The sequence below is a fragment of the Alternaria arborescens genome, assembly GCF_004154835.1.
Source record: "Alternaria arborescens strain FERA 675 chromosome Unknown contig_1, whole genome shotgun sequence".
Taxonomy (NCBI): Eukaryota; Fungi; Ascomycota; class Dothideomycetes; order Pleosporales; family Pleosporaceae; genus Alternaria; species Alternaria arborescens.
The window spans coordinates 1,127,490-1,151,995 of record NW_021167856.1 but is presented as its reverse complement, the minus strand read 5'-3'; the positions used below and the strand labels follow the sequence as shown (position 1 = coordinate 1,151,995).

Genomic DNA, 24,506 nt, shown 5'->3' with positions numbered 1-24,506 from the left:
AATCGAGGATCCCGCCCTTGTGCCGGCTAAACCCCCCAGATTGCCTCTCAAGCGAACCAACAGCGGGATTAGACGAGTCGACGGCCTTCACCACCATCCCCTTTCAGCATCCCTTCGACGCTTGGCTCGGCACCCCGAAGCGTAGCATCGCAATCGCTACGCGAAATACTGACTCGCCCGGTCGAATCCGCGTCTTGAGCGACGGCGCGAAGCAGTTCGGCCGCAGCGGAAGTCTGTCAGCAGCGAATCCTTTCGCCACTGCCGGCGCCATCGAAGTCGACCCAGACTGTCGGAATTGCTGCGTAGAGCGGCAGAGTCAGGCGTGAGATCCAGTCTCTCGTAAGGGCTGTCGCATCTTCACAAGGCGCCGTGACAGATCTCAGCGGGATAACGGTACATTACTGGTTGTTGCTGCAATGAATCAAAGTAAGTCAGATTCCAAAGTATTTGCAATCCATGTCCTGCAAAATACACGAATCCTCAAAACCCAAGTCGCTCGCTCCAAGCGCTGCACCTTCAGCCATAAACTGGCGCCCTTCTCCGCACTCTTTCCAGACCAACATTCTCCCCGCGTCCACTCCTATATTACACCACAACACAGCGTGTGCATCAGCCTTCTCCCTTTTGATTTCTGCAGCACGCAGCGGGCCCTCATTCGTTCCTGTCCCTGTAGTGCGTTTTGCACGCTTGTTCTGCCACCCGATTGTGGTGCCGCTTGTGCAACCACGTCCCACGCGCGTCTTTTGTTGCTCTCTATCGCGGCATCCGTGCACGTTGTTCGTTATTGTCACACGTCTTGTTCAACAGCACACCGGCTAGCTCAAGTTGATTGGCTGACGTGCAGGATAAGCAGTGCTGCAATCACCGCTGCTACTGGCACCGGAAAACCCTTTCTCTTCGGAACAGGATTGCTTGGATCATATCGGCGCGCATGCACATCATAACTCCTTTGCAGGCGTACCCGATCAGCTAAGACGCGACGGGGTTCTAGCACATACTGCGACCGGTATCCACCAGGCCTCGATTACAGGCCGTTACGGTTCACATCGTCCCGACAGTGCGTAAGTAAACACTCTCATTGGTCCTTGTCTTCCCGGGTTGGCATGGTAGGCTCCGTGGTGCTGCCTAGCCTTGTGGCCCCTAGCGTGCATCCCTCGACGCCTCTCTCGCCTGGTGCAGCCCAAGCTCAGGCCTCTCCTACCCCGAAACAAACACGTAGTCAATGTCCTTCATCATACTTGTCGTCGCACACGTTCCGGATGCATGGCGCACTCGGTCTTCCCAACAGGTCGGTCTGTCACATTGATCACACGACAAGGCTAGCGGCAATGCCGTACCGCCCCTAGAACTGGTTGACGACTTATACCGTGCCACTCTACTCTTGGTTACACATCGTTGTCGTTGGCATCACTTTGGCCGAATAGCTTTGCTTTGCGAGTTTGACTGACCTATGTCTACAGCTATCAGTCGAGTGCGGCTCTATCGGACTCAGGATCAGGCTCCATTTCTACATCGCCTAGCTCCAACGCCTCGTCGGCACTAGCTTATACTTCCTACCCTTCATACTCGTCGACTTTGGCCACCAACTATCCAACTCACTATTCCGTGCCAGGTACTTACTTCAGCGCTGCGTGTGGGTACGGCAGCATGTCTTCAACTCGACGACTGTAGGTATCTTCTGTGGCGCACTCGTGCGTGTAGAACCCGAGGCAATGCATGACAGCTGACAGCTACACAATAGAAATGATGCCTCATCGTCGGCAATGTTACCTCCGGCAAGATCACCAGGGCTAGGCCATCCTGTATCACCATCCATGGGTTCATCGGCTAGGGACAATTATACAACCGGAACACCTGGTGTGCCTAGATATTCCAACGCTCTGTCTCCTCGCTCAGATCTACCTCGATACAACACCCAGCCCGACACTCCTAGAAGCGTACATACAACTACTATGCCTTTGACTTACAATGGTGCCTATGCCACTACGTATACCACAACTGCAGGCTCACCCGAAACGCCCCCCTTCAACACGCAAGAGACACTGGCCAACATCACCTGTGAAGGTAACGCGGTGACACCGAGTATCGACGCCAAGATTGAAAAGGGATTCTTTTATTCTGGTGATCGCGTATGGACTTGTTACAGGAGGAATTATTTTTCGGTCAACGTATCGTTCCAACTTTCGCCGTGGATTGCCAATGCACGCTTGTATCTCGAACAGCCCAATAAGGCGGCTCAGCAGATACAATCCATGGCTGTATCTCTCGCTGCTGCAGTGGATGGTGCTACGGGCAAGACTATCGAGTTGATCCAGCATACACCGAAGCGCGATAAGGGCCCGCAGCTGCCAATGAAGAAGGAACTACTAGCACCAACGCCTCCAGGGAAAAGCCATGAACACGGCGGATATGGGCTGAGCAACTTCCATCAGACCTCGACCGTCGCAGGTCCTCAGCTCCCTTTGCAAAGCGATAGCGACTCGTCACAGCAATATTCTCCCACGAGCCACGCCAGCAGCAACTATCAACATTCGTTCGAACGTATACAATTCAAGTCAGCGACGGCAAACAATGGAAAACGTCGGGCCCAACAGCAATACTACCACCTGATTGTGGAGTTGTGGGCGAACGTGCAGGCCCCTAGAGAAGCTGAGCCCAAATGGATAAAGGTTGCAGCTCGGATGTCTTCCCCAGTCGTTGTGCGTGGAAGGTCGCCTAGTCATTACCAGAATGAGGGCCCCCACAATGCCGGTACTTCGAGAGGAGCCCCTGGTTCTGGCCTGGGTGGAGGTGGTCATCACGGACTAGGCTCAACTGGCCGACCGTCTTATTCGCCCTGGACCACCGGCTTGTCAGGTGGTAGCGCAACTGGGATGGGCAGTAGCATGTATCGTGGCAATACATACTCCCTCGACCCAAGCCCTGTCGGCAGCCATTCAGTTAGTTCAGCGAGCTCTCTGAGTGGAGGCCCTGTTGAAGGCATCACTGGCGAAAACCATATGACCGAAGACGATGACGCCAAGATGATGGATGCTCCCCAGGATTACTCTTACTATCCTGCCTCCATCTACGAGCCGACACCACCTAAGCTTGAAAGCACATTACCCCCTCCCGATCGCAGGATCAAGGATGAGTACCCCACTGCTGGCTGGCATCTTGGAGGCTGTGGTAGATTTCAAGGAATGGAAAGTAGTCGCGGATACTATCCGGACGTACAAGCTCATACCTATTGATGCGCACATATCTTGCCGCCGTCATAGCTGTCAAGAAATGGTTGGCCGGCTCAACGGGAATTTGAGCCTGCTGCATATAAGAATCGAAGTCAACAAGACTTGGTTCCGCATAGACAGGCGAATATCCTTCGCTATCGACGATCGCTTTGGAGTGCTTCACGATAAACTTCTCGGTTCTGCGGCGGCTTTGTCATTGTTACTGTACTTGATTCTTGGCCAACACGAACACCAACGGTCCCCCATACTTACATCACTTCCTGAACGAAAGACACACGGGCCGGTACCGTATGACAAGGCAAGGATGGTGCACAAAGCGATGTATCACAAATCGCACAACAAAGGCTATATCGTAGGCCTTAAGTATGTTTGCCGCAGCGGAACTCTGATGTTGGTCTGCATCTGGACGAGCCACCCCCAATATCCGTCTCCGTGGAACCTCAGCCGACCATGCACTCAGCTGCAAGGCATCTGGTGTGCCGCAAATTGCTAGCCTGCTTCACTGCGTTCCGTTTTTCCATTTGTCATCCCACAGCATATTTAACCCTCCACCCTGCCACGGCTTGTCAGTGTCCTGTTTTGCAGGACCTGGATGAAGTCTAGTTTCTTGCATGTCGTTTTCATACAGTCTTTTTTCTTCTTCTTTTTAAAGTTTTGGTCTATGATGGGCCTTCTTACGCATTACGAGACGTACAGATGGTGTTAGGTTATGGGCGCACGCTACGAGTTATGAATGCGAACGCATGTTGCATGGCGCATGTGGGATAAAAAGTTCGATGGTCACGCTCTTCCCCTTCATGCTATCCCTGCCTGGTACGTTATGGCCTATGCCCCTCAGCATTTGCCACTGCGGGCTTGCAGCGACAGTTGATCATGGTTGTATGAGTAATGGATCACGACTAAGGATGGTGTACACGGGTATGTTTCAGCAGGATTGAAGGCGCACACAAGGGAACTGCAATGTCGGTTAGGGAGTATGAATTTGTTAGGTTAGGGTTGCGACAAGCAACTCTGTGGCACAGTCACGAACTGGATGGGAGATGTACGACACACGGGAAAGCTAACGGTGGCGGCCCCTTGTCTATTGTATGATTATGTAGTGCCTTAAAAGCGTGTGCTAGTTGTCCAATGCAGGCGGCCCTTCTCGTTTACCATCATGTGCACCACTCTCTTTGTGATGTTGCGCGAGTCAGGGCGGCGCTGCCAGACGCGAGGCTTGCCGTGCTTCTGCATTGCGCAAGCGTTATGTAGGCTGATATGGTAGCCTCACAAGAAGTTGGAGGAAATGGCCAAAGACGAGTAGAAGGGCGAAGAAGAGCAAACATGAGGTTCTCTTAAGCTCTTGCCGTCGGACGTGTTCCCGCCTTCCCCGCGGCTCAGGCCTCACTCCCCGACTGACTCGGGGGACGTGGCCCAAAACTTTGATCCTGAAAGGTGTCACGTCATCGCTACACCCACGCGTCACCCTGAAAGCGCCCTGACCCCGACGTCGCTTTCACAGGCACCTAATCTGTCAATCCCATAACATCGCGCACCCAGCGCTTTGTTCACCGCATCTCAGCTTCGATGGCGTGGTACGACCAGGACAGCTGGCTCACGGCCGCTTTCTCCCCGAATCCTCTCACCATACTCATCACCTTCATTGTCGCAATTGGCCTGCCGATAATAATACACACCATTCTGTACAAAAAGGCAGCTGCGGCCGCGCAACAGCCTACCTTGTTGCTCGTTGGACCAAGTGGAAGTGGAAAGACAGCCTTTACGACATTGGTAACAAGTCCCTTAAAACAGTGCGCCTTGTAACGTCTAACAACTACTAGGCCGAGCGCAATGCTACGACGCAGACGCACACCTCCACTACCCCCCTCACCGTCTCCGCTATCCTCCCGAGTCCACACGTTCCCGCATCTTCACACTACCGCTCACCAGGCGACCCAGCCTTCGAGCGCTCCCGCAACTTCCTTCTCCTTGACACACCCGGCCACGGCAAGCTCAGACAATATGCCACCGCCCAGCTAGCCGACCCCAAAAGTATCCGTGCTATAATCTTTGTTGTCGACGCCGCCCAGCTGGGCGATGAAGCCGGGTTGAACGAGGCAGGAGAGTACCTTCATGACGTCCTTCTATCGCTGCAAAAACGCTACACCAACGCTGCAACGAGCAAAGGACCAAAGGAAATTCCTGTCTTGGTTGCGGCGAATAAGATGGATCTGTTCACTGCGCTGCCCCCGAACCTTGTCAAGACTTCGCTCGAGAAGACCATCACGGAAGTCAGGGCTAACAGGGCGAAGGCGCTCAGGGATGCAGGTGCGGCGCTGAGTGGAGGTGAGGACGAGGTCGACGAAGAGAAGGAATGGCTTGGTGAGGGTGGCGAAGGCGCGTTCACGTTTGAGCAGATGAGGGAGAGCGGAACGAGTGTAGATGTGGTTGGGGGTAATGTTATTGCAGGCAAGGAGGGCGGTGATGTGGAGAAGTGGTGGCAGTGGATTGCGGAACAACTTTGAAGAGGTTATACGTGCTTGGAAGTGTCGTGGCATGAGATGGACGCAGTGTATCAATACCCCGTCCGTTGATAATGTAGAAAACTAGTAAGTTTCTCTTACTCTTCGTTGAGATCACGATTGACCAATGTAGATTGTTAAACATGCCAGTCAACATATTCCTCAATATGACAGGAACTGGTACTCTCAATTCGCAGCTATCATAGTGGTTCTACTTGCAATCCCTCCTATATGTCCGCTAATTCATCGACATACCACAACCTATATTTGCATTGAGGCACGACGCAGCTCTGACTCTATATGCATAGCCCAACACCTTGATTCTCCATCACGTCTTGGTCTCAAGCCAAGCCTGTGAGTACAAATCGGGTTGCTGATACCATGACGCGTGCTCCAACAGCAAATAATATCTGATCAGTTTTCCAGACCACGATGACCTCTTGAGATAGAGCAAGCAGCATGTGAGCTTGTGCAGCGTTGCAGCTTCTGGACAAATGACCCAGGACAAGCGCCGAGATCGATCACAGGAAGTTGTATAAGTACGTACATTAAATCCCCTGATTCTTCTCAGCACCGTATCGACGTCTCATACTTCTATCAGTACTTGTCCGATTTGGATTCACGATAGCAGCACGAACAATGTCGAAAGAGTTAAAGAATAAGAGGAAAGCAGAGAAGAAGGCTGCGGAGAAGGCTGCTTCTGAGGCTGAAGCGTGGAAGTCATCCTCCAAGACCGTACTTGGCTGCCTTACCTATCGTCTCAAAGATCTCCCCGACCTCCAGATCATCCGAGTAGAGTTCTGGTCATCGAAATCTCTCGATGAAAATCGCGAGGTACATACTCCTGATGATTATGTTAGGATATACAGCCGCAAGCACCAAGAACCCGCCTGGAAGGAGCTTTTCGAGACTGTTTTTCTGGAGTACAAGGATATTGCTGCCATCAACAAGAAGCCCGTTGGTAGAAAACATGAGTGCCATCTCATTATTCCATCCCATTCGATACGGAACATCCGCTTGGGACGATATCCTCTCCAGACCGAATATCCTGGGAATGACAAGCTTGGTCTGCCCGGGGGCCGAATGGAATGTCGAGTTACTGGTGTCTCTTTGCTGGAAAGGAACGATGACAAAGACCGCAAGCTCTACTGCAAGTCCCTGGATTTGTTAATACAGAGTCGCCACGCAATTGTGGATCAAAGTCTTGGAAATCTTTCTATGAATCGGGAGCTTTTCAGTAAGATTCCAGACTCCAAGGCCGCGCTCCCAGAATCTAAGACAACATTCATAACGCCGTTGATTAAAGGATACACGCACAAATCAAGCACTGGTTCGCAGCAGATGAAGGAGCGCCTGTACCCGCTATACATACGGAGCCGTCTGTCAATCGATGCTGAAGAGAAATTGCTGCACATGGTATTTGATCTGACCTGTGCTCTTCCAACTACCTATGGAAATGTCTATGAAATACTTCGAGATGTGTTCGGGGATCACATCAACAAAGAGAGCATCGGACGCCTGCAACCCATTATCAGGGACCTTCTGGTTGGTCTTCAAGTTCAGCGCAACTACGGCCATACGAAACCAAGAACCACCAACGAAAGTATGAACACATGGTCCGAGCCGTTCCTGGTCCGTGAGATTGTGTTCGCCAAAGATGTTCGCAAGAAGGTCAAGGATTACGATGATGAGGAAATCGATGTCTATGGCTATTTCAAGAAACGTAAGTCTTCTCTTAAGATGGAGGGTGGTATATGCCGACTAACGTGGATAGATTACAATCAAGACAGAGATATCGAACACCAGTACCTTCCTCTTATAGGTGATGGACGCGGCTCCTACTTCCCGATGACCAAAGTTAAACTTCCTGAGAAGGTGCAGGTTTTCCCTAGAAGCGCTGACATTCTTTCCCAACCTCTCCGAAATGAGATACGTGACCTCAAACTCCTCGAAACGGGTGGCCAGAAAACCATGGAAAAAATGGGCGAAACATTCTGGGGTCTGTTGATAAAGCAACAACAAGACGTTAATGTAAGTATGCCACTAACGTTATGAAACTCTTGCTTACACATTGGCAGATCGGAAAGGGGATCATACAGACCGCAAAGGGAACAGTGTCAACTCAGCAACAGCCCAACGCGGCACTCAAACCAATCGATCGGTCTAGAACAAAAGACGAACTGACCCAGCAGACTGAACCGGAATCTGAACCAAACGAGCTGCTTGAGAGGACCGGAAAGGAAGAAAACCAGTGGGTCAGTAACGACCCCTGGAACCTGGCGCTCTGATATACTTTCCTCTACTGTCCCGAAGATACATTTCACCCGGATGCAGATGTACGGGCTTGCCGTCGCACCTATGCTCCTCAGTAGCACTAACGGCTGCAGTTGCTTTCTAGCATTTTTCTTCTCTCCGTTGTTCTAGGAGGCGCTCCCAGTTCTACCAGATGTCTAGTAGCGGCTGTTCTTTGGATTTCCCTTATTTCCTTTTACACTCATCTTTGCTCGATCTGCTTTCATGTTCATACCTGAGCCCGCCCCTATGGATGAACTCCTTACTTCGCAGTAGGCGAAAAACTCTTTCCTTTCTGACTTTTCGCATAAGTATGTCATCGTTTCCTGCATTTGGTCTTGCGTCTCGCCTTGCTTCTCTAAATAGTCTAACTCAATCCACTCTTTTACAAAATATCGGTCTCGCTCTAATGATTGTATGCGGTGTTGATATGAGGCCATCTGATGAGTAAATACGAACACCATTTCCTGCAATGTGAATAGGGGGAGAAGACCATGGGTGACCGGCCCGAAAGTCAGATGCCTTCACATTTGGATATCCGTTCGGGACGTACACCGATGACACCATGAGTCCAACCCAGTTGTTCGGTAATTTGTCAACAGCGAGCTGACCGCTGCACCCCATGCAGGACGCGAACCTCAGTATGCAGTCCTGTTCGCCGGACCCACTCCGCTGGAGTGTTCGAGCGACGGACACGGCTGAGACAATTGTAAGCTTACCACCCTCTTCTACCCTCATCCCACATCGCAAACGGGATCAAACCTTAAGCTGACTTCTGTCGGACATTGGTGTCCACTCAGCAGGAGAGATGGGTGGTTTAGTGATCGATGATTACGCCCCGTATCCACAAGTGGCAGCCTTCCGCTTCTTCCGCGTCCTTTCCCGCGCGCATCCCACTTGGGGCGGAGTATCGGTGTGGAGTTCCACAAAGCCTCGAGATTCGCGCTCGTGGCTCACTCGTTTGGGGTTCCGCGGATCTGGGTTGGAAGGACAGCCATACGCAAGCGGGTTGGTCATGCGTGTGGGGTGCTGTAGCCTCGAAGATAGAATACTTGGTGATCAAACGTCGCAGCAGACGTGCAGCTACGTGAGGCAAGCATCCGAGGCTATAGGCCATCACTTCATGTTTCTATCTCAAGCTCATAATCGTTCAGTTGGTCGCAGGGCCTTTGAGCTTTTGTTACCTCTTTGTAGTTCTTCGTTTTCCCGGACGCGAGCAACTCCCGAGGTCGTTTCTGTACGCGGACGGCGGATATATTGACGCCAAGGACATCTTACGAACACGACTTTCAGCGAATATCGTGACCAGCCGGTAGTTGATGGTCACTACCGGCTGCGTAACACTTGTCTACCACGTGAATCACAAAGACCTCACTGTGGCGTGAAGATGGTGTTAGGGTAGCAAATTTGGCTAGCGTGGTAAGGCTGTGCTAGCGGTGGCTCAACCGCGGCTGTAGTGGCGGGTAGTAGCGGGTCAGAGCATCCAGTTTGTTCTTTGCGACAACTTTGCGTTCGTATCACGACATCTTTTTCGGTCTTGACGTGCGCTTCCTCTCCTTGCTTAAAATCTTGCTCACTCTCATTATACCTATCCTCAGCATATCTACATCACCCAGACACGTAGAGAACACACGAAAACACGAATACCGCAACCATGTCCACCAAGACGCGCCCCGCCGTTCCGCCAGTAGTCATGGACAGCATGACGCAGCAAATCGGCAACACACCCCTTGTACGCTTGAACAAGATCCCGCAGTCTCTGGGAATCAAAGCAACCGTATACGCCAAGGTCGAAGCCTTCAACGCCGGCGGTAGTGTGAAGGACCGCATCGCCCTTCGCATGATCGAGGCCGCTGAAAAGTCCGGTCGCATAAAGCCTGGTGACACTCTCATCGAGCCTACTTCCGGTAACACGGGTATCGGACTGGCTTTGGTAGGCGCGATCAAGGGATACAGAACCATCATCACGCTTCCAGAGAAGATGAGCCCGGAGAAGGTGGCGGTTCTCAAGGCGCTCGGAGCTGAGATCATTCGTACCCCAACAAGCGCGGCATGGGATAGCCCTGAAAGTCATATCGGTGTTGCCAGGAGACTAGTGAAGGAGATCCCGAACGCACACATCCTCGACCAGTACTCGAACCCGGATAACCCGATGGCGCATGAGTGTGGCACTGCCGAGGAGGTATGGACACAAACAGACGGCAAGATCACATGTCTTGTTGCTGGTGCAGGAACCGGAGGCACCATTACAGGTCTCGCACGCGGCCTTCGGAAACACAAGCAGGATGTCAAGATTGTTGCTGCCGACCCGCACGGCAGTATTCTTGCCCTCCCCGCGAGCCTCAACGACGAACGTGTGAATGAGGGCTACAAGGTTGAGGGAATCGGATACGACTTCATTCCTGACGTCTTGGAGCAGAAGATTGTGGACAAGTGGTACAAGACAGACGACCGGACATCGTTCATGTACGCGCGTAGGCTGATCGCCGAGGAGGGTATCCTTGTTGGTGGTTCGTCTGGCAGTGCAATGGCTGCCATGGTTGAAGCTGCGAAGGACATGAACCTGACTGAAGACGATGTCATTGTCGTCATACTTCCGGACAGCATCAGGAGTTACCTCAGCAAGGTTCGTTATCCACTACTTCATCTCTCTATTTCAACACACTAACACACTCTAGTTTGCCGACGACGACTGGCTTGCAGCGAACGACCTTCTCCCTCCTACGCCTCCTCTGACACCCGACACAAACGGCGCGTCCGCACGCCGTCTCTCCACCACCAAGCAGGCCGATGCTTTCCACGGTGCTACAATTGCTTCCCTCCGGCTCAAGCCTGTCACCACCATCCCTTCTAACTCGCCATGCAGCGAAGCCATAGAAACTATGCGTGAGAAGGGCTTCGACCAGCTTCCTGTCAGCACGTACTCTTCATCTGGAAAGGCGCGTCTCGTGGGTCTTGTAACCCTCGGTAACCTCCTCTCCTACATCGCGGCAGGTCGCGCTACGCCTAAGTCGTCCGTCGAAGAAGTCATGTTCGATTTCCGCAAACTGAACGAAGTCGTAAAAGACCTCGGTCGTCTGTCGCTAGACGGTGACAACGCGAAGAACACACAGAAGGGTGGCAAGAAGGGACGAAGGGAGTTTGTTGAGATCACCAAGGAAACCAGCTTGGGCGACCTGAACAAGTTCTTCGAGTGGAACAGCGCTGCTGTTGTCACCGAGCGCGTAGATGGCGAGCCTAGGGCTATTGCTGTTGTTACAAAGGTGGACTTGCTTACTTGGATGGTCAGGCAGGGAAGCACCAACGGAACACACTAGATGATATGGAGATGAAGAAACAAAAGCAACAAAACGAATATTGGATATGATACACAACGAAACTCTCTACAAGATATGGGTCGGTGGCATGGGAACGGTAGCGATGGAGTTATGGGCATAGTATGACTCGATTTAGAAAGCATTCATCTGACCACTAGGTATCTCAAGATAGAAGAACGAGACCTCAACGTCTACACATCAGAATTAACAGAAAGTTACACAACCATACTTTGCAGCATCATGTGTTCCAAGTGACCGCCATTAACCCTGCGCTGTTCCCATCATAACTTCCCTCAACCTCCCTGCCGCAGCCCCATCCACGAACTCAACGCTTCTCTTGACTTTCACTTTCCCCTCACTAACTTCTTCCATCTCCAACTCCCACAACAAATCGTTTTCTACCTTGTCCGCTTCCTTCGCTCCCTTGGCTTGCATCCAAAAGCTGATCCGTAACATGACCTTCATCATCACTGGGTCGACGATGATGTTCGTGACATCTGCTTTCCACGACTCCAACTTGGGCAACATGAAATTCAGATGTTTGACGAAATCATCGAAAGAGTGTGACCCTTGGAGAGGCGGGGTGATGGAGACGGCGTAGTTATGGCCCCAGGAGTGTTGGAAGTTAGGAGTACAATGAGTGCGCAGATGCGCGAAATTCATACGTTCGGGGAGGCTATTATCCACAGCTTGGGCTTCGATGAAATTGAGAGCCGTTCCGCGGAGGGACCGGTACAAAGGAGTGGCAGAGTTCCCCGTTGTGTTGTCGCTCATTGTGGCCATGGTTGTCGGGATTTTTTTAAAAAGGACAGGAACTTGGGAAGTGTGGCTTGGACGACTTACCTAGTATAGCTTGCTTTGTTAAATGCAGAGAGATGTCAATGTCACTGAAAGAAGAAGCGGATCCCCACCTGGGGTATTACGGAAATAGGGTTCGATTACCTCCGAAGAACGGACGAGCCGTTGATTGCAAGGTTGTAGTGGCATTCCAAGTCCGTACAGGGGATGGAAGTCTTATGATTCATTGTGTAGTTCTCCATAAGGGGAGGTGGTTGGGGTTTCTCAATACCGACGCGGTTGCTCCCGTCGCTCCGCTAAGTTCGTCCAATCAGCTGAAAACGGTAATGACGTCTTAGCCGGTTCGGAGAGACGAGCGTTCACGGACCAGCTCTGGAAGAAGACGCGATGTGATAGCGGACGTATCCTGATTTTGCGCGACAGCGCATAGAAGAGGGTTCATGCGAAGAACGTTCGCGCCTCGTTCACCGTTGTAGTAGCGTGAAATGGGGATGGAAAGACTGAGTACAACAAAATTAAGGTACGATATCGCCATATTGACATGCTCAGCACAATGGGAGGTCGAGTGACCATACTTACTGTCGTGATCAAACGCAGGAGCGGAGCCAGTTTTAGTGCAGTCAGTGACTGTTCCTTACTCTGTGATGGCTTTAGAGAAGCAGCACCCCGGGCAGCTAGTACATGGTCTCAACAAACCCCCCTACTCGAGATGTCTCAGGGCGGCAGCTAGCCTGCTGCTTGTTGTGTTCATACGATCCAGATCTGCCGAAGTGAATCGGTCTCCATAGCCCGTCACTCTAACCGTGGCGTATCGCTAACCACTCAAGGTGCTATAAAGTACGCGTAGTGGATCTGATGGGATCAGGCAGTATAGCCACCATTCCTATTGTATAATCCTAGGAAAGGGCAGGCGATTGCGACCGTAAGAACAAAGAGCGATGCGTCTCAGTAATACACAAGGGCCCCGGAGACATCCAAGTCGAATGTATGTATAGTTTCGAATAATCGTGACACGGAGACCGTCAGTTCAACGAAAGCCTGTAGCTGTGGCTGCCATTGAGTGACATAGTCGTGCCAGGGAGGAAACGATCGGAGGTGAAGTGCGCTATCGATATCGAGACGGTTGATTCCTAAGCTGTTAGTGCGTCAGATTATCGGGCCTGCTACAGCGTATAGGCAACGTTCAAGCAGTGCAGTTGCACCAAACAAGGTTTGTAGTGTTTAGTAGATGCCTTGAACATCTGGACAGTAAGAGCTTGTAACTTCCCATGTGGATGGAAGATAAGATTTGAAGCGGAACCGTCGGCGGTTGTGCATCCGTGCGCTGTGATATTGGTGCATAATACGTATGCGTCACAAAAAGGGTCTAAAAGCAATAGCGTTATCGAGAACCGTTCGTACTGCAGTCCGTTTCCAATGAAGTGTTTATGTGGAAGAGGTATCGAGCTGACTTTACGGGGCAGTAAATTAAGACACTCGCTCCCCCCAGCGGGAGCCAGCGTCTTAGCCCGCGGAAGGCACGCCCCGGGGCGCGTCGGGTCGGACCGATACTCAGCTTCAGGACAGCATGCCTTGGGCCACCTTTCGCACGCTTCGCGAAGGAAAACATCGCACTGGTCTGCACCGCGGCACAAGGATACGTAGCTTGCCCCGGTTCAATTGGACCTGGCGTGCAGCCACCGGGGCTGGGCATCGTTATAGCGCACTAGATATCCCAGATCCGACCTGATTTGTGTGCAACTCGGAAGTCTCGTACAGCCCGAGGTTATGGTTCCCTTTCCATGAGACTGGATCTCTTCCGCTCATTTCGAACCTCGTGGTTATGCGACACTCGGCGACTGAAAGCTTAGAAGGAAGCGCATTACCACAATCCTACTCTGCCGCGGAGAGAAGCCTTCCCTGACACGTCCAAGGTGGCGTCTATGATATTCGGGGTCTCTTAAATGCATTCGTTAACGTGCTACTGGCTCCTGCTCAGTGTTTGTGCCTCGGTATGGTATGGCTTGCCGCGATTGTGACCAAAGCAAGCAAGCGCAAGATTTGGTGTAGCTATGCTGGAGATCAGCTTTTGGTGTTTCCAAAGCTCTGTGTTGGAGTCGTGCCGATCGATTATCGAGAGTTCGTTGGCATGCGTCAATGAAACGATGCTTGGGACGGCCGTTGGAAGAGTTGTCGGAAGGTCTAGACGAGGGATGCACTTCGTAGCCGTGCCACATCAGCGCAGAGCATTCTGCTAGTACATACATTAGCGCTACGCGTTAAATCCAAAGCTCGAGTTGGTGGAGATACATCAACGAACCACTCCCGTGCGCTGTCAAACTAGGGGAGATGTAAACTCTAACCCTTTGGAAACTACCAAGCGAAGTCGCTTACTTCTCACTTACAGCGTTCGTGAGACATTAATGTCCTATCCTTTGTGCCAGGCGAACCAATCGCCAAGGTAGTCATTCTCGTGGACTAGTCTTCGTGGGAGCGTCGTACACGGAACGATCAGAACCAAGTCCCCCAGAAGTCATTGGGTATGTAACACTTCTGCTTCCATCCCGATGGCGAACGAAACTTCAACGTAGACTAAGGTTGTGGCCCTGTACTCGTGGAAGACTTCCGGGCTATCGCTGTGTGTGTGCTGCCAGCGGGAATAACCAATTACCCAGGCTGCCATACAGGCGTGGCGGTACTGGGCAAGGGCTTGACCTGAGTCTCATGATTACCGCCACGTCAGAGTGGTTCTGATGTGCGAATGTGTTGTCCCATTGGAATTGTCATCGCCCGCATCGTGGATACAGGCTTTGCGCAATGGTAATGTGGCTGGGATAGGTCGATAGCGGGAGGGAGTACTCATCGTTGTGTGATGTACTTTGGACGGGATGTATCGCGTGGTTCGATCGGTGAGTCGACGGTGCGAGGCGATCCGTTTCGCTCAAATTGAGATACCGGGTATTCGGGGCTTTGACAACGCTGATGTGGCTAAGCGCTAAAGCCATGATTCAGATGATGAACATCAGGGGTACGGCTGGTTGATTAAAACAGTTCGGGGGTTCTTTCTTGAAAGAATCGAGAAGAGAAATAGAGGCTTGCGGACTGCGCACGCCAGCTACATCGGAGAGTGACGGCACTTTCGCGGCGATCTGCATCAGTGATCTTGCAGGGAGTGAACGTACTAGATAAATCGCTAAATGCAACCACGACCCATCTAAGGGGCTTCCGCTCAAAGCCCAATTCTTCAAGATGCAAAGGACTTCCTTATCTGGTATGAGAGATGCCTGTCTACACATTAGAATGACTCCTGCTGCAATCCTACGTGCGCCGGCCAACCTACCGAAACTAAGCGGCCTTCAGGCTACATGCTACCACTTTCGAAACAGTTCCTGCACAAACCGAAGAATATTCCCTTGGCGAACCGCGTCCAGGCGGAGACGAACTCACCATGAAGCCCTGGATGCAACGGAGTGGATACCGTTTGCAGACGCTGTCTGTCATGTGCGCATGGGGTCCGTAATTGAGTGGCTTAGCGCTGGCTTAACAACAGCAAAATGCCTCCGATTTGTCACTGTAGTGACCAGCCTTCCTAGATGGCGATGCGAGCTCGTAATCTCTTTGCCGTGTTCCGTGGAGTCTTCAAACGCCGCTGTGGTACATCACATTCAACGGCCGAATAGTGTCTATCCTGTTGCTGTTACACTCGGCTCGCAGTTTCGACGCGGTATGGGCGCTCTGGTAAACTTATCTGGTTTGTCCTGATACTCTTTACCGACTAGCAAGAAAGCATGTTCGCTCTTACAACTCCTCTGCGGTGCTTTGATCAATTTGCCAATCTAGAGGCGCATGCTCGCCGAATATTGCGTCCAGATCCGGCGAATACAGTTCCATAGCGTGGCGGAGTCTTCCGGTCCCTGGCTCCTGCAATCCCACGTTAAAGGTGACACAAGTATTTCGCGTACATGAAATGCACCTGCGACGTGGCCAGGAGGATGAATCGGCCATTGAGTCGCCAAATCTTGCCATGCTAGCATCAGACATGGCTTACATCATTCCGGTGTGCATCATGCAGCGGATCGTGGCCGTAGTGATGGAGTGACGAGTGATTAAGTGCTCTAGTTCTCATATATGTATGATGACTGAGCCCTCAAAGAGAGAGACGTGTAGATGTATGGTCTGTTTTGGATGGCTCCTGGATCTAATGGATGAAAGAACTGCCACGTCTGTTGCCTTCAAGCAGGTTAACTAATCTCGCGTTCATCTGAACCAAGGCACCCTAGGCAACAGGCAGTGAGCTGCAGGCAAGTTCTGATCCGTACGTTCGACTCGGGCAGAGTGGGGTCGTACTGACAGCTAGTCTGGGATAAACGAACTCGCCTGCGGGGATATATTCCGGGCGCCTATACGTCGTTTTTAGATACTGTTATGTCTATGAGACGACGTAATTGGATCTGCAGTCGTGTGTTTGGTCATCCTCCAGTGTGGCAGCGAGGCCATTGCTATCAATCAAGCTGAAAATCTTGACGGAACCCGGTCTAGGCGTGCTAGACAGAATGATGCTCTGTGGATGCTGATCCCGCTCATTTGTTTGTCCGATATGGCTGGATGGAGAAGGAGCCAAGCGAAGAAGTTTCTGTAATTCCAGAAGTCGTCACGGAGGAGAGACGTCAGTTCAGCAAGTGCGCTAAGGCTTAGTGTACCACAGTTGAGCAGTCAAGGAAGCGACGACAGTGCACGACCATGTAATGTATGTCTGAGAAAAAGAACCATCAGTCTTGTGCAAGTTCGTTCTGTCACACTCAAAAGAAGTACGATAAGAATGACATAGCCGCCGCCTTTTGGGTTCCCTCACCGACTCCAATATACCATAACATTCACAATTGACAAATTTCCACCGAAAAACACAAAGTCGATGCGAAGCTCCTAAGTCGGCTAAGAGAGCGCAGAATTCTACCAGGGGGGAGTTGTAAGCAAGACCACTGATCAAACTAACCGGCATTGACAGCCGAGTCTTGACGACTCGCAACAGCTCGATAGTGGCTTGCCGGTGGTGGTGATTGAGTGGTGTTCGTATATCCAGTAAGGGATCGTAGCGCGATCTCAGCGCAATCTTCTTTTGCATTTGGGAGATAGGCACAATCGTACCAGAACCTTGCTTGGAAGTTGTTCCCGTTAATTGTGACCATAGTCGACCAGGCCGTTCGACCTCCTAGGATTAAGGTCAGCTAGACGCTTGTTGAGTCATATGAAGTGCTGTGGAGCTGAGCTTGACTTACCACGACGGTCAGAGAGATCCGTGTAGGCTGGTTCCTGAAGACCTCTTGCAAGACAATGATCTGAGAAGCATGTCAGCGTGCGTTGAATCGATGATTGGGGTGGATAGGCAAACCTCGAAGACGTTGCGACCACAGTTCTTGGCTGGCCATGACAACAGTGTTTGTGTATGACAGTTGAAAAGGGGTGATTCAAGACAAGACGCAAGTTGTAAGGGATGAAGATCGATGCTTGAGAAGGGGGTGGAAGGTCGATGCTTTGAGGAGAACAACTATTTATAAAATGTGCGAGCTATGCAGAGCCTCACTCAACAGCAGGAGAAGCAGAGAGTTGTAGCAATGAGTTACGAACACATGCAACGATCCGTCTCGTCGGTCATGCTCTTCTCGCAAGTGACATGCGCATATCCTGCTAGAAGCCGTCTGCGAGGTGAGTTTCCGTGGCCAATGATAAGTTTTCCACACCCGAGCCATTGGGTTGGAAGAACGCCTTCGAGAGCGGGCCGATGGGGCACGCAGTAACCCCAAACATGGCTGAAGCGATGCGCAGCCGAATGTTGCGTACGAAGAGTTGGCGGCAGTCTCCCGGCAGCTGCTGGTAGTGGGCACGGATAAGGCGCTTGTCAACACCCGCAATGGGAAGAGCTGCATGAAGAGCATGCAACTGAAAGCTGCGGCTTCTTCGTGAGGGTGTTTTGGAACTTCAGCCCAAAAGCTCGTTTGACTCCACATGGCTGCAAGACATTACGGTTAGTGTGAAGCGATGCCAGGTCACTGTGCAGTAGTGTTCACAGGGTCCCTGCCTACTCTTTGTTTTGGCGGCAATGATCTCATACCGAAGTATATTATTTGGCAAGTCATTTTTCAGGTATATCAAACGACACAAAAAGACATTTGTCAACTATGAAGCGGATGACTTGTAGCAATAGTGTTGTTGACGGCACGAGGCGGACAGTTGAGGTGTTTGCGCTCGCTAAATGCTTGAAGTGGCGAAAAGGCAGGAAGACCTATCATAGGGGTAACGAAGGCGGGTACCTGCCGGCCGTTTGTACGCCCTTATATTATAATATTGCCACGACTCAAGGATAATCAACGAATGCTTTATCGTGAAGCGAAAGTCAAACTACATAAATGTGGTTCCACAAACATATGGCTCCAGTTCCTGCTTGCTGCAGCCTTACGAGACAGCCTAATATAATTGGCTGTTTCGAGTATTGGTCCTCTACGCCTTTGAGAACTTCCTGCCATTGACATGTCTTCGGTACATGCTAATTAATGTTTTGCATCAATACCATGTTTAACGGAACGTGCTGAATTGTGCATGATCGGGGTATATCCAGCGCGACGTACTGTGGCGAGCAACCACTCAATTGTGAAGGGATGAAAATCATGTCAACTTCCACTGTGCGTTTTACATGCGAAAAGGCCATGATTTGGACAAATAGCGTTGAGCCGATGTCGTGGTCGAAAATGCTAGGATGAAGCAGAACAGGTGCAGAGTTGAGGTTGAGTTTCGTGGAAGATGCGACAGTATAGTGACGCGGCCCCGAGCTATATTGCTGGCGGCGGGTCTTCGAGCCATGTGCCATGACGGAGCATGAAGCACTGTAACCTGTCAGTACCATTCTACCGGGAGTGTGCGTTCAATTAACGGGCTCATCTTGTTCTGAACTTGACGCGTAAGCAAACATGAATTGGAAGAAGCCCTGCGGTCGAACGAGCGTTGTCCAGACTCGCACAGCTTCACTTAGGAGCGGAAGCGTACTGCGCTCCACCCATGACAGCACCGAAAATAGAAAACCCTCACGTATGGCAGATTATGAACCAAAGGTAAAGAGCAAATGAGCTCAGGTCATTATTCGTTCCAAAATGTGGTATCGTAACTGCGATCCAAGTATGTATCGATCCAAGAATGATAACGTGGCGATTCGTAAACCAAAAAGGGCGGCATTATGTGCATGTGCAGGACATCCACGCCGATTGGTATCCTGTGTAACGATAAAGGGCTCAACAAATGCAACAAACAAACAACGCCACGCATGCTGCAGACCAGAAGATCATGCGCATGCCGGACACCAAGGTGTAAAAGAGAAACTGAGCACCAAAAATGCAAGAACAGCAACTGCCTACAGGCGACCATCCCAACAGAAGAGTTCTGACAGGCTGGTTGTACAAGATGGGAGAACGTGCTGCAACTTCCCGGTGCAGATAAACTTTGTGCCAACGCAGCGGATTTCCGCTGGTCAAACTTGAGCTAAATAAAGAAAACGCTAGACTGATGTGGGTACACGACGTGCTGACGACGGCTGTCTCTTTGATAAGTTACCGTCTTGATGTTTTCGGTTGAACATCTCATCGATGAGGCGTTTGGGACCAATGTATTCTAGGTTGGCCACCTTGAAGGAAGGATTTCGGAGGAGTGGGATATGCATCGTTGTGCTCTGCTTGGAGTGGAAGCGTCGCTTGATGCAGTCGTCTACAAGAGCCATGAGGCCTGTCGCCATAACAACACTGTTCATATGGTTAGCTCACTGCTGCCTTATACTATATGCTTAGCTGGTATGTACTTACTCAGAGATGTCCGAGTCGGAGTACAGGATTTTGTCATCCGTAACACGCATATAACACGGTGGGATCCAGCCCCCGCGGGCAGCCTCCTCATGTGCCTCTTCACGAGTCAAGCGTACGGGGCAGATGTGCGCTAGCGGCTCCTTATCGTTGTCGTCGCGGACAAGATAGTAAGAGACAGACTCATGTTGTTCGCGGCCTTCCTTCTTGACGATGCGTTTCCAGGAATAGTTGTTGCCCCAGTATTCGAAAGCGTACTTCTTGTATGACTTGGCACCGCGGCGCTTCACATCGAGATGGGCGTAATTCGAAAATTCGAGCTTGATGGTATTGGTGGGTATTAATGCGCGGCCTTTGGAATAGCCCACAGCTTTAGGGCGTGACTCAGATGGCATATCGTCGTCGTCGTCATGAACACTGCCCTGTACGGAGTCATAGCCGGAGTCGGCCCGCTTCAGACCAGCTGATGTCGAGGGGCGAGAGTCGGATTTGACCAAACTAGCAAGGGCTGTGCTTGCGCGTTGCAGGACTGGTCGCATCTCCGCAGCGGGCTTCTGATACTTGCGCGTCGAATGGCAGACTTCGCGTCCTGACTCTCTGCAGTACCGGCGGAGGGAGAATTGACGTGTGCGAAGATCTTGCATGCGGAGGTGGAAGAGGGTGTAGTTCTGTTTCCGGTGTCCGCGTTCCTCGACCTGTGTGTCCACCCTCAGATTCATGTTTCCGTCTATGGTAGAGTCGTCGTGGCGTATTGATAAGCGCTTAGATGTAGGGAAGAGCTCCCCAAAGTCGCGAGGTGTGGTAGGGATGGCATCGCAAGCTAGCGGCTCGTGTCGGTATGTAGGCACATCGTAGTCGGGCATATCATCGACCTCATCGGCAAGGTCTTCTTCTGATGTCGAGGCATATGTGTCGACGGATGCGCGGGGCGGGGGCTGTGGATACCGGTCGACCTGGTGTTGAGGCACAAAGTAGTCTGGTTCCCGGCCGCGTCCTTGTACGCGGGGATGGCATGTTTCGCTGTGCAGTAGCGACGGTCTCCGGTCGCTGTACTCTGTCGGCGCTGTGTCGTAGGAACGGGCGCTGTGAGCGCTGTGGTCGCTGTGGCCTGAAGCGGTGCTGTTGTCGCTGCGGCCAGAAGTGGTGCTATTACTCGACTGGTACTGCCTCCAATTTGCGGTCGGCGCCATGATGTAACGTGATGTGTGTTATGGGAGCAACGGGGACGGTGATAATGATGATGGATATTAGATGAGTGTATTTGCTGAACATGCAGAAGCGGAGATGTGGGTGGGGATTGAATGACAATGCCATGCAACGCAACGCAAACAAGCGTATAAGTAAGAGCGTGGTAAAAGCGTGAACGTCAAGCGCACAAGTGAAGCAGGCGGCGCAGTAATCCGAGACAGCTCACGAAAGGGTGATCCAGCACGCGGCGGAGACAGGACGGATGGGGATTAATACCACGGGCAGAGTTTGAGCTGCAGTGCAGTGCGAATGGAGGCGCAGCGCATGGCGTGGGAGCGTGTAAATGGGCTGCCTGGGAGCTGCGGGAGGTGTCTCGCGGGGTTCGAGACGCCGGTTGATCCCTCGCAGAGTCCTCGATCATGGCCCACGAAGATGCCTGCATAGTGCTGCATCCCACAAAACGCCCTTGGCCGGTTCCAGCAAATCGCCGGCACGACTGACCACATGACTTGTCTGCATCGAGCGATTTACCCATGGCCCGGCGAATCGCTGCCACTCGCTGACCCTCCACCTGCACCACCCCAGAGCCTCGCCCAACGCTCACGGCAGCCCTTACGGCGTCACCAAACGGCCGTCTTGCCCTACCAAGCGCTGGGAAAACTCAGCTCCTTCATAAAGTGCTCACTCAGCGAGCGCAAATAAGACGCAAAAAATCTGTCTTCAACAAAGCGGCATGATCGGCCAGGCATCCCATGTTATGCGCACTCACCCGATGCTGACATTTGGTTACCTCTCGGCACCGGGCGCCTACGGGACGCTCCCTGGTGGCTGATCATCCCACGTGCATCGCGAAGCCGACGGACTTCTAGACGGACTGTTAGAAGGGCTGTCCCGGTCGTTATCACCAGACGGTGGGAAGACTCTGCTGCCTACCCGACCACCTCGACGTCATGTGCGCCAGCTAGTACCTAGATCGTACGCTGCACACATCGGAACTGCACATCCATGCACATTGCGACAGATGGCCATCTATCGTCGGGTGTTGTGTTGCAATGGCTGATTCACCCCTCGATCCACAGCTTATTGTCACGCTGCGCTGGCAGGGACCAGCATACACGCAGCCCGGCCGCTAACTCTCTCCACTGTATTCCAGGGACCAGAAAATGTCCACGGCTGATGAGCACGATCATCTGAGAGATCAACTTGCAAGAAGACGACTGTTGGCTGGAAGAAAAGCAAGCATGAAGGAGCTAATTGTTCATGCACGCTAACATCTGGGGAAAGAGCACGACAACGTGTCATTGCTACATTACTGCGTACCGATCAAACAATTTGGCCTTGAAATCCACAGACTAAAACTATATCTTCTTGCGTCACTCTACAGTACCTTTGCACCAAGAAAAGAAAATTGCTTCACTACCAATATTGAAGAGCCAATCAGAGCAAGTTACGTGTTGGCTTCGCACACCAGCCACGACAACAAGAACAACGACAACAACAACAACAGCGCAGAGCCCTATCGTATCGTGACTCTCGGATGATGGAACTTGGGAAACCATCCGATAGTAGTCGAGATGTAAGAGCTGAGCATATCGAAAAGCCACCGACATGATGCTGTCGTCCTCCGATACGCTCATTCCACGCGCAGTGGTTCTGGAAGCCTGTTCCCCACTTCGTCTCTCCACTTATCTCTCCACTCGAGTTGGAACATTGGCTAAAGTTGTCTATCACTTGCATCCAAGGCTTCTAGACGTGGTCGTTTCGCCCCGAAGAGGTGCTGACTGCGGATCCTAGTAATGATGCCATCACGGAGGGCAGTGATTGCTGCATACTGACCAAACAGTTCGCGACGATTAGCCTGTGCATACCCCTGGCTTCCACCACTGAGAGAGCGCTGTTGTTACTCGATTTGAAGGACTCATACCCTTCCCCACACTTTGCCTCGCACAGCATCGGTACGTCAGTGAGGCGATGCCATCCCACGGCCTACCAATACGTAGGGTAAGCGAATACTCTAGGCATCCATGTATTGCATGAACAGGAGGACGTTATGCGAGGCTGTGAAGACACAGCTTCAGCTAAGCCTTGGGAGGACCTTTACGATGTTGCCTTGGGGTTTGTTGAATCCCCGAGCACGTCTCCCTAAATGAGGCGACACCATCGTTTTCGAGAGACAACCCTATCTGGCTCGAAGGCTACTACCTCAAGTCCTCCGTCGTGCGCCTATCAAGCACTCAGCCCCTGGCTAATCCTTTGATGACAGGTCTCAACAAATTACGCATCCATCTGGCGACACTTGGTACATCGCCGATGAGATACTACTGCTTCGCGCCATATCCCTCGCCGTGACTAGAAGGCTTGGTACAGTCTGGATGAACCAGTAGTGTACAGCATGTTACAGACTTCGATAAGCTTCGCGTCTTCTCCATTCGCATTTTCTGCATCGTTGCGTAGCAGCAGTTCCTATGAAAAGAGCGCTCTAGTATATGAGACCGGGGACGCATAAAGTACGACTTGGCGACGGGACAGTATATTCTGCCAGTCATCACAATATGACATCTTTTACCATCGTCGTCTGGATTATGGGTTGGCACTGATGCTCTTCTTTCTATGTTCACGCACTAGCATCCATTCGCGGAAGATATTCCTGCGTCCTGGTAACAAAGATATACAACACGTGAAGGTTGCACAGTTGATTTGATACTGCCATCAAAACACTGCTCAAACTAGAACAATTCAATCATGAGTTTCTGAACCAGAGTGCTGAACCTTAATCACGCAAACAACAGTTACTTCTTCGAGGTATATGTTCCTGCTAAACGAGCGAACGATATCAACCCGTTCGCATGTGAAAGTATGCACCTGCAAGGCACGAAAACTAAGCTAGGCGCCAAAAGTAGCGATTTTCTTAGAATGCTGAGCTTTAGTAGTAGGAATCGTGCACCTCTTCTTCTAGGTGCGCTGGACTATGATCAAGGCGATTTGGAGAACGGCTTGTGAAGGAAAACTGACTGCACGTTTTAGGTCAACTGTGGTGCGGGATATACATGCATGTTGTTTCTCACGTTCATACGAGAAGTACATCTTCCGTATTTGATGTTTATATTTCACATGTCATGGAATCTGGGTTTTATAGCACCGTCACCGCCGTTTTTTAAGCTCGCATCTGGTTCATTGAGCACGATGCCGATTGTGGCTTTACTACAATGTACTTTGGTATCAAGTTAGTGTTTTGCAGTTGGAAAGTACGAGTTATGTTCGGATATCATGGCACGAAACGAGGCACAATTCCAAGCATACGTAGATTGCGCACTGATCATTGCCATTTCCTAGCTGTAGTACTATGACAGACCGAAGATG

The 24,506-nt window shown here is 51.5% G+C and overlaps 6 protein-coding genes across 6 annotated transcripts; 4 read left to right on the top strand and 2 right to left on the bottom strand.

Annotated features, from left to right (window-relative positions):
• Positions 1-1,763: 1,763 nt before the first annotated feature.
• Positions 1,764-3,233, top strand: AA0111_g431 (hypothetical protein; the record flags this gene model as incomplete). The annotated part of the gene is made up of 1 exon (XM_028650298.1): positions 1,764-3,233. One exon carries the CDS (start codon positions 1,764-1,766, stop codon positions 3,231-3,233), a length of 1,470 nt encoding a protein of 489 aa, XP_028511705.1.
• Positions 3,234-4,796: 1,563 nt separating this feature from the next.
• On the top strand, positions 4,797-5,734 carry AA0111_g430 (hypothetical protein; the record flags this gene model as incomplete). Its single annotated transcript, XM_028650287.1, has 2 exons — positions 4,797-5,000; positions 5,051-5,734. 2 exons carry the CDS (start codon positions 4,797-4,799, stop codon positions 5,732-5,734), a joined length of 888 nt encoding a protein of 295 aa, XP_028511703.1.
• A 636-nt stretch (positions 5,735-6,370) lies between these two features.
• On the top strand, positions 6,371-8,019 carry AA0111_g429 (hypothetical protein; the record flags this gene model as incomplete). The annotated part of the gene is made up of 3 exons (XM_028650275.1): positions 6,371-7,454; positions 7,506-7,762; positions 7,810-8,019. The coding sequence occupies 3 exons, from the start codon at positions 6,371-6,373 to the stop codon at positions 8,017-8,019; spliced, it is 1,551 nt and encodes a 516-aa protein (XP_028512222.1).
• Positions 8,020-9,677: 1,658 nt separating this feature from the next.
• Positions 9,678-11,340, top strand: AA0111_g428 (Cystathionine beta-synthase; the record flags this gene model as incomplete). Its single annotated transcript, XM_028650262.1, has 2 exons — positions 9,678-10,649; positions 10,702-11,340. The coding sequence occupies 2 exons, from the start codon at positions 9,678-9,680 to the stop codon at positions 11,338-11,340; spliced, it is 1,611 nt and encodes a 536-aa protein (XP_028512223.1).
• Positions 11,341-11,601: 261 nt separating this feature from the next.
• On the bottom strand, positions 11,602-12,114 carry AA0111_g427 (hypothetical protein; the record flags this gene model as incomplete). Its single annotated transcript, XM_028650250.1, has 1 exon — positions 11,602-12,114. The coding sequence occupies one exon, from the start codon at positions 12,112-12,114 to the stop codon at positions 11,602-11,604; it is 513 nt and encodes a 170-aa protein (XP_028512214.1).
• A 7,546-nt stretch (positions 12,115-19,660) lies between these two features.
• AA0111_g426 (hypothetical protein) lies at positions 19,661-21,148 on the bottom strand (the record flags this gene model as incomplete). The annotated part of the gene is made up of 2 exons (XM_028650239.1): positions 19,661-19,901; positions 19,962-21,148. 2 exons carry the CDS (start codon positions 21,146-21,148, stop codon positions 19,661-19,663), a joined length of 1,428 nt encoding a protein of 475 aa, XP_028512215.1.
• Between the last annotated feature and the right edge of the window lie 3,358 nt (positions 21,149-24,506).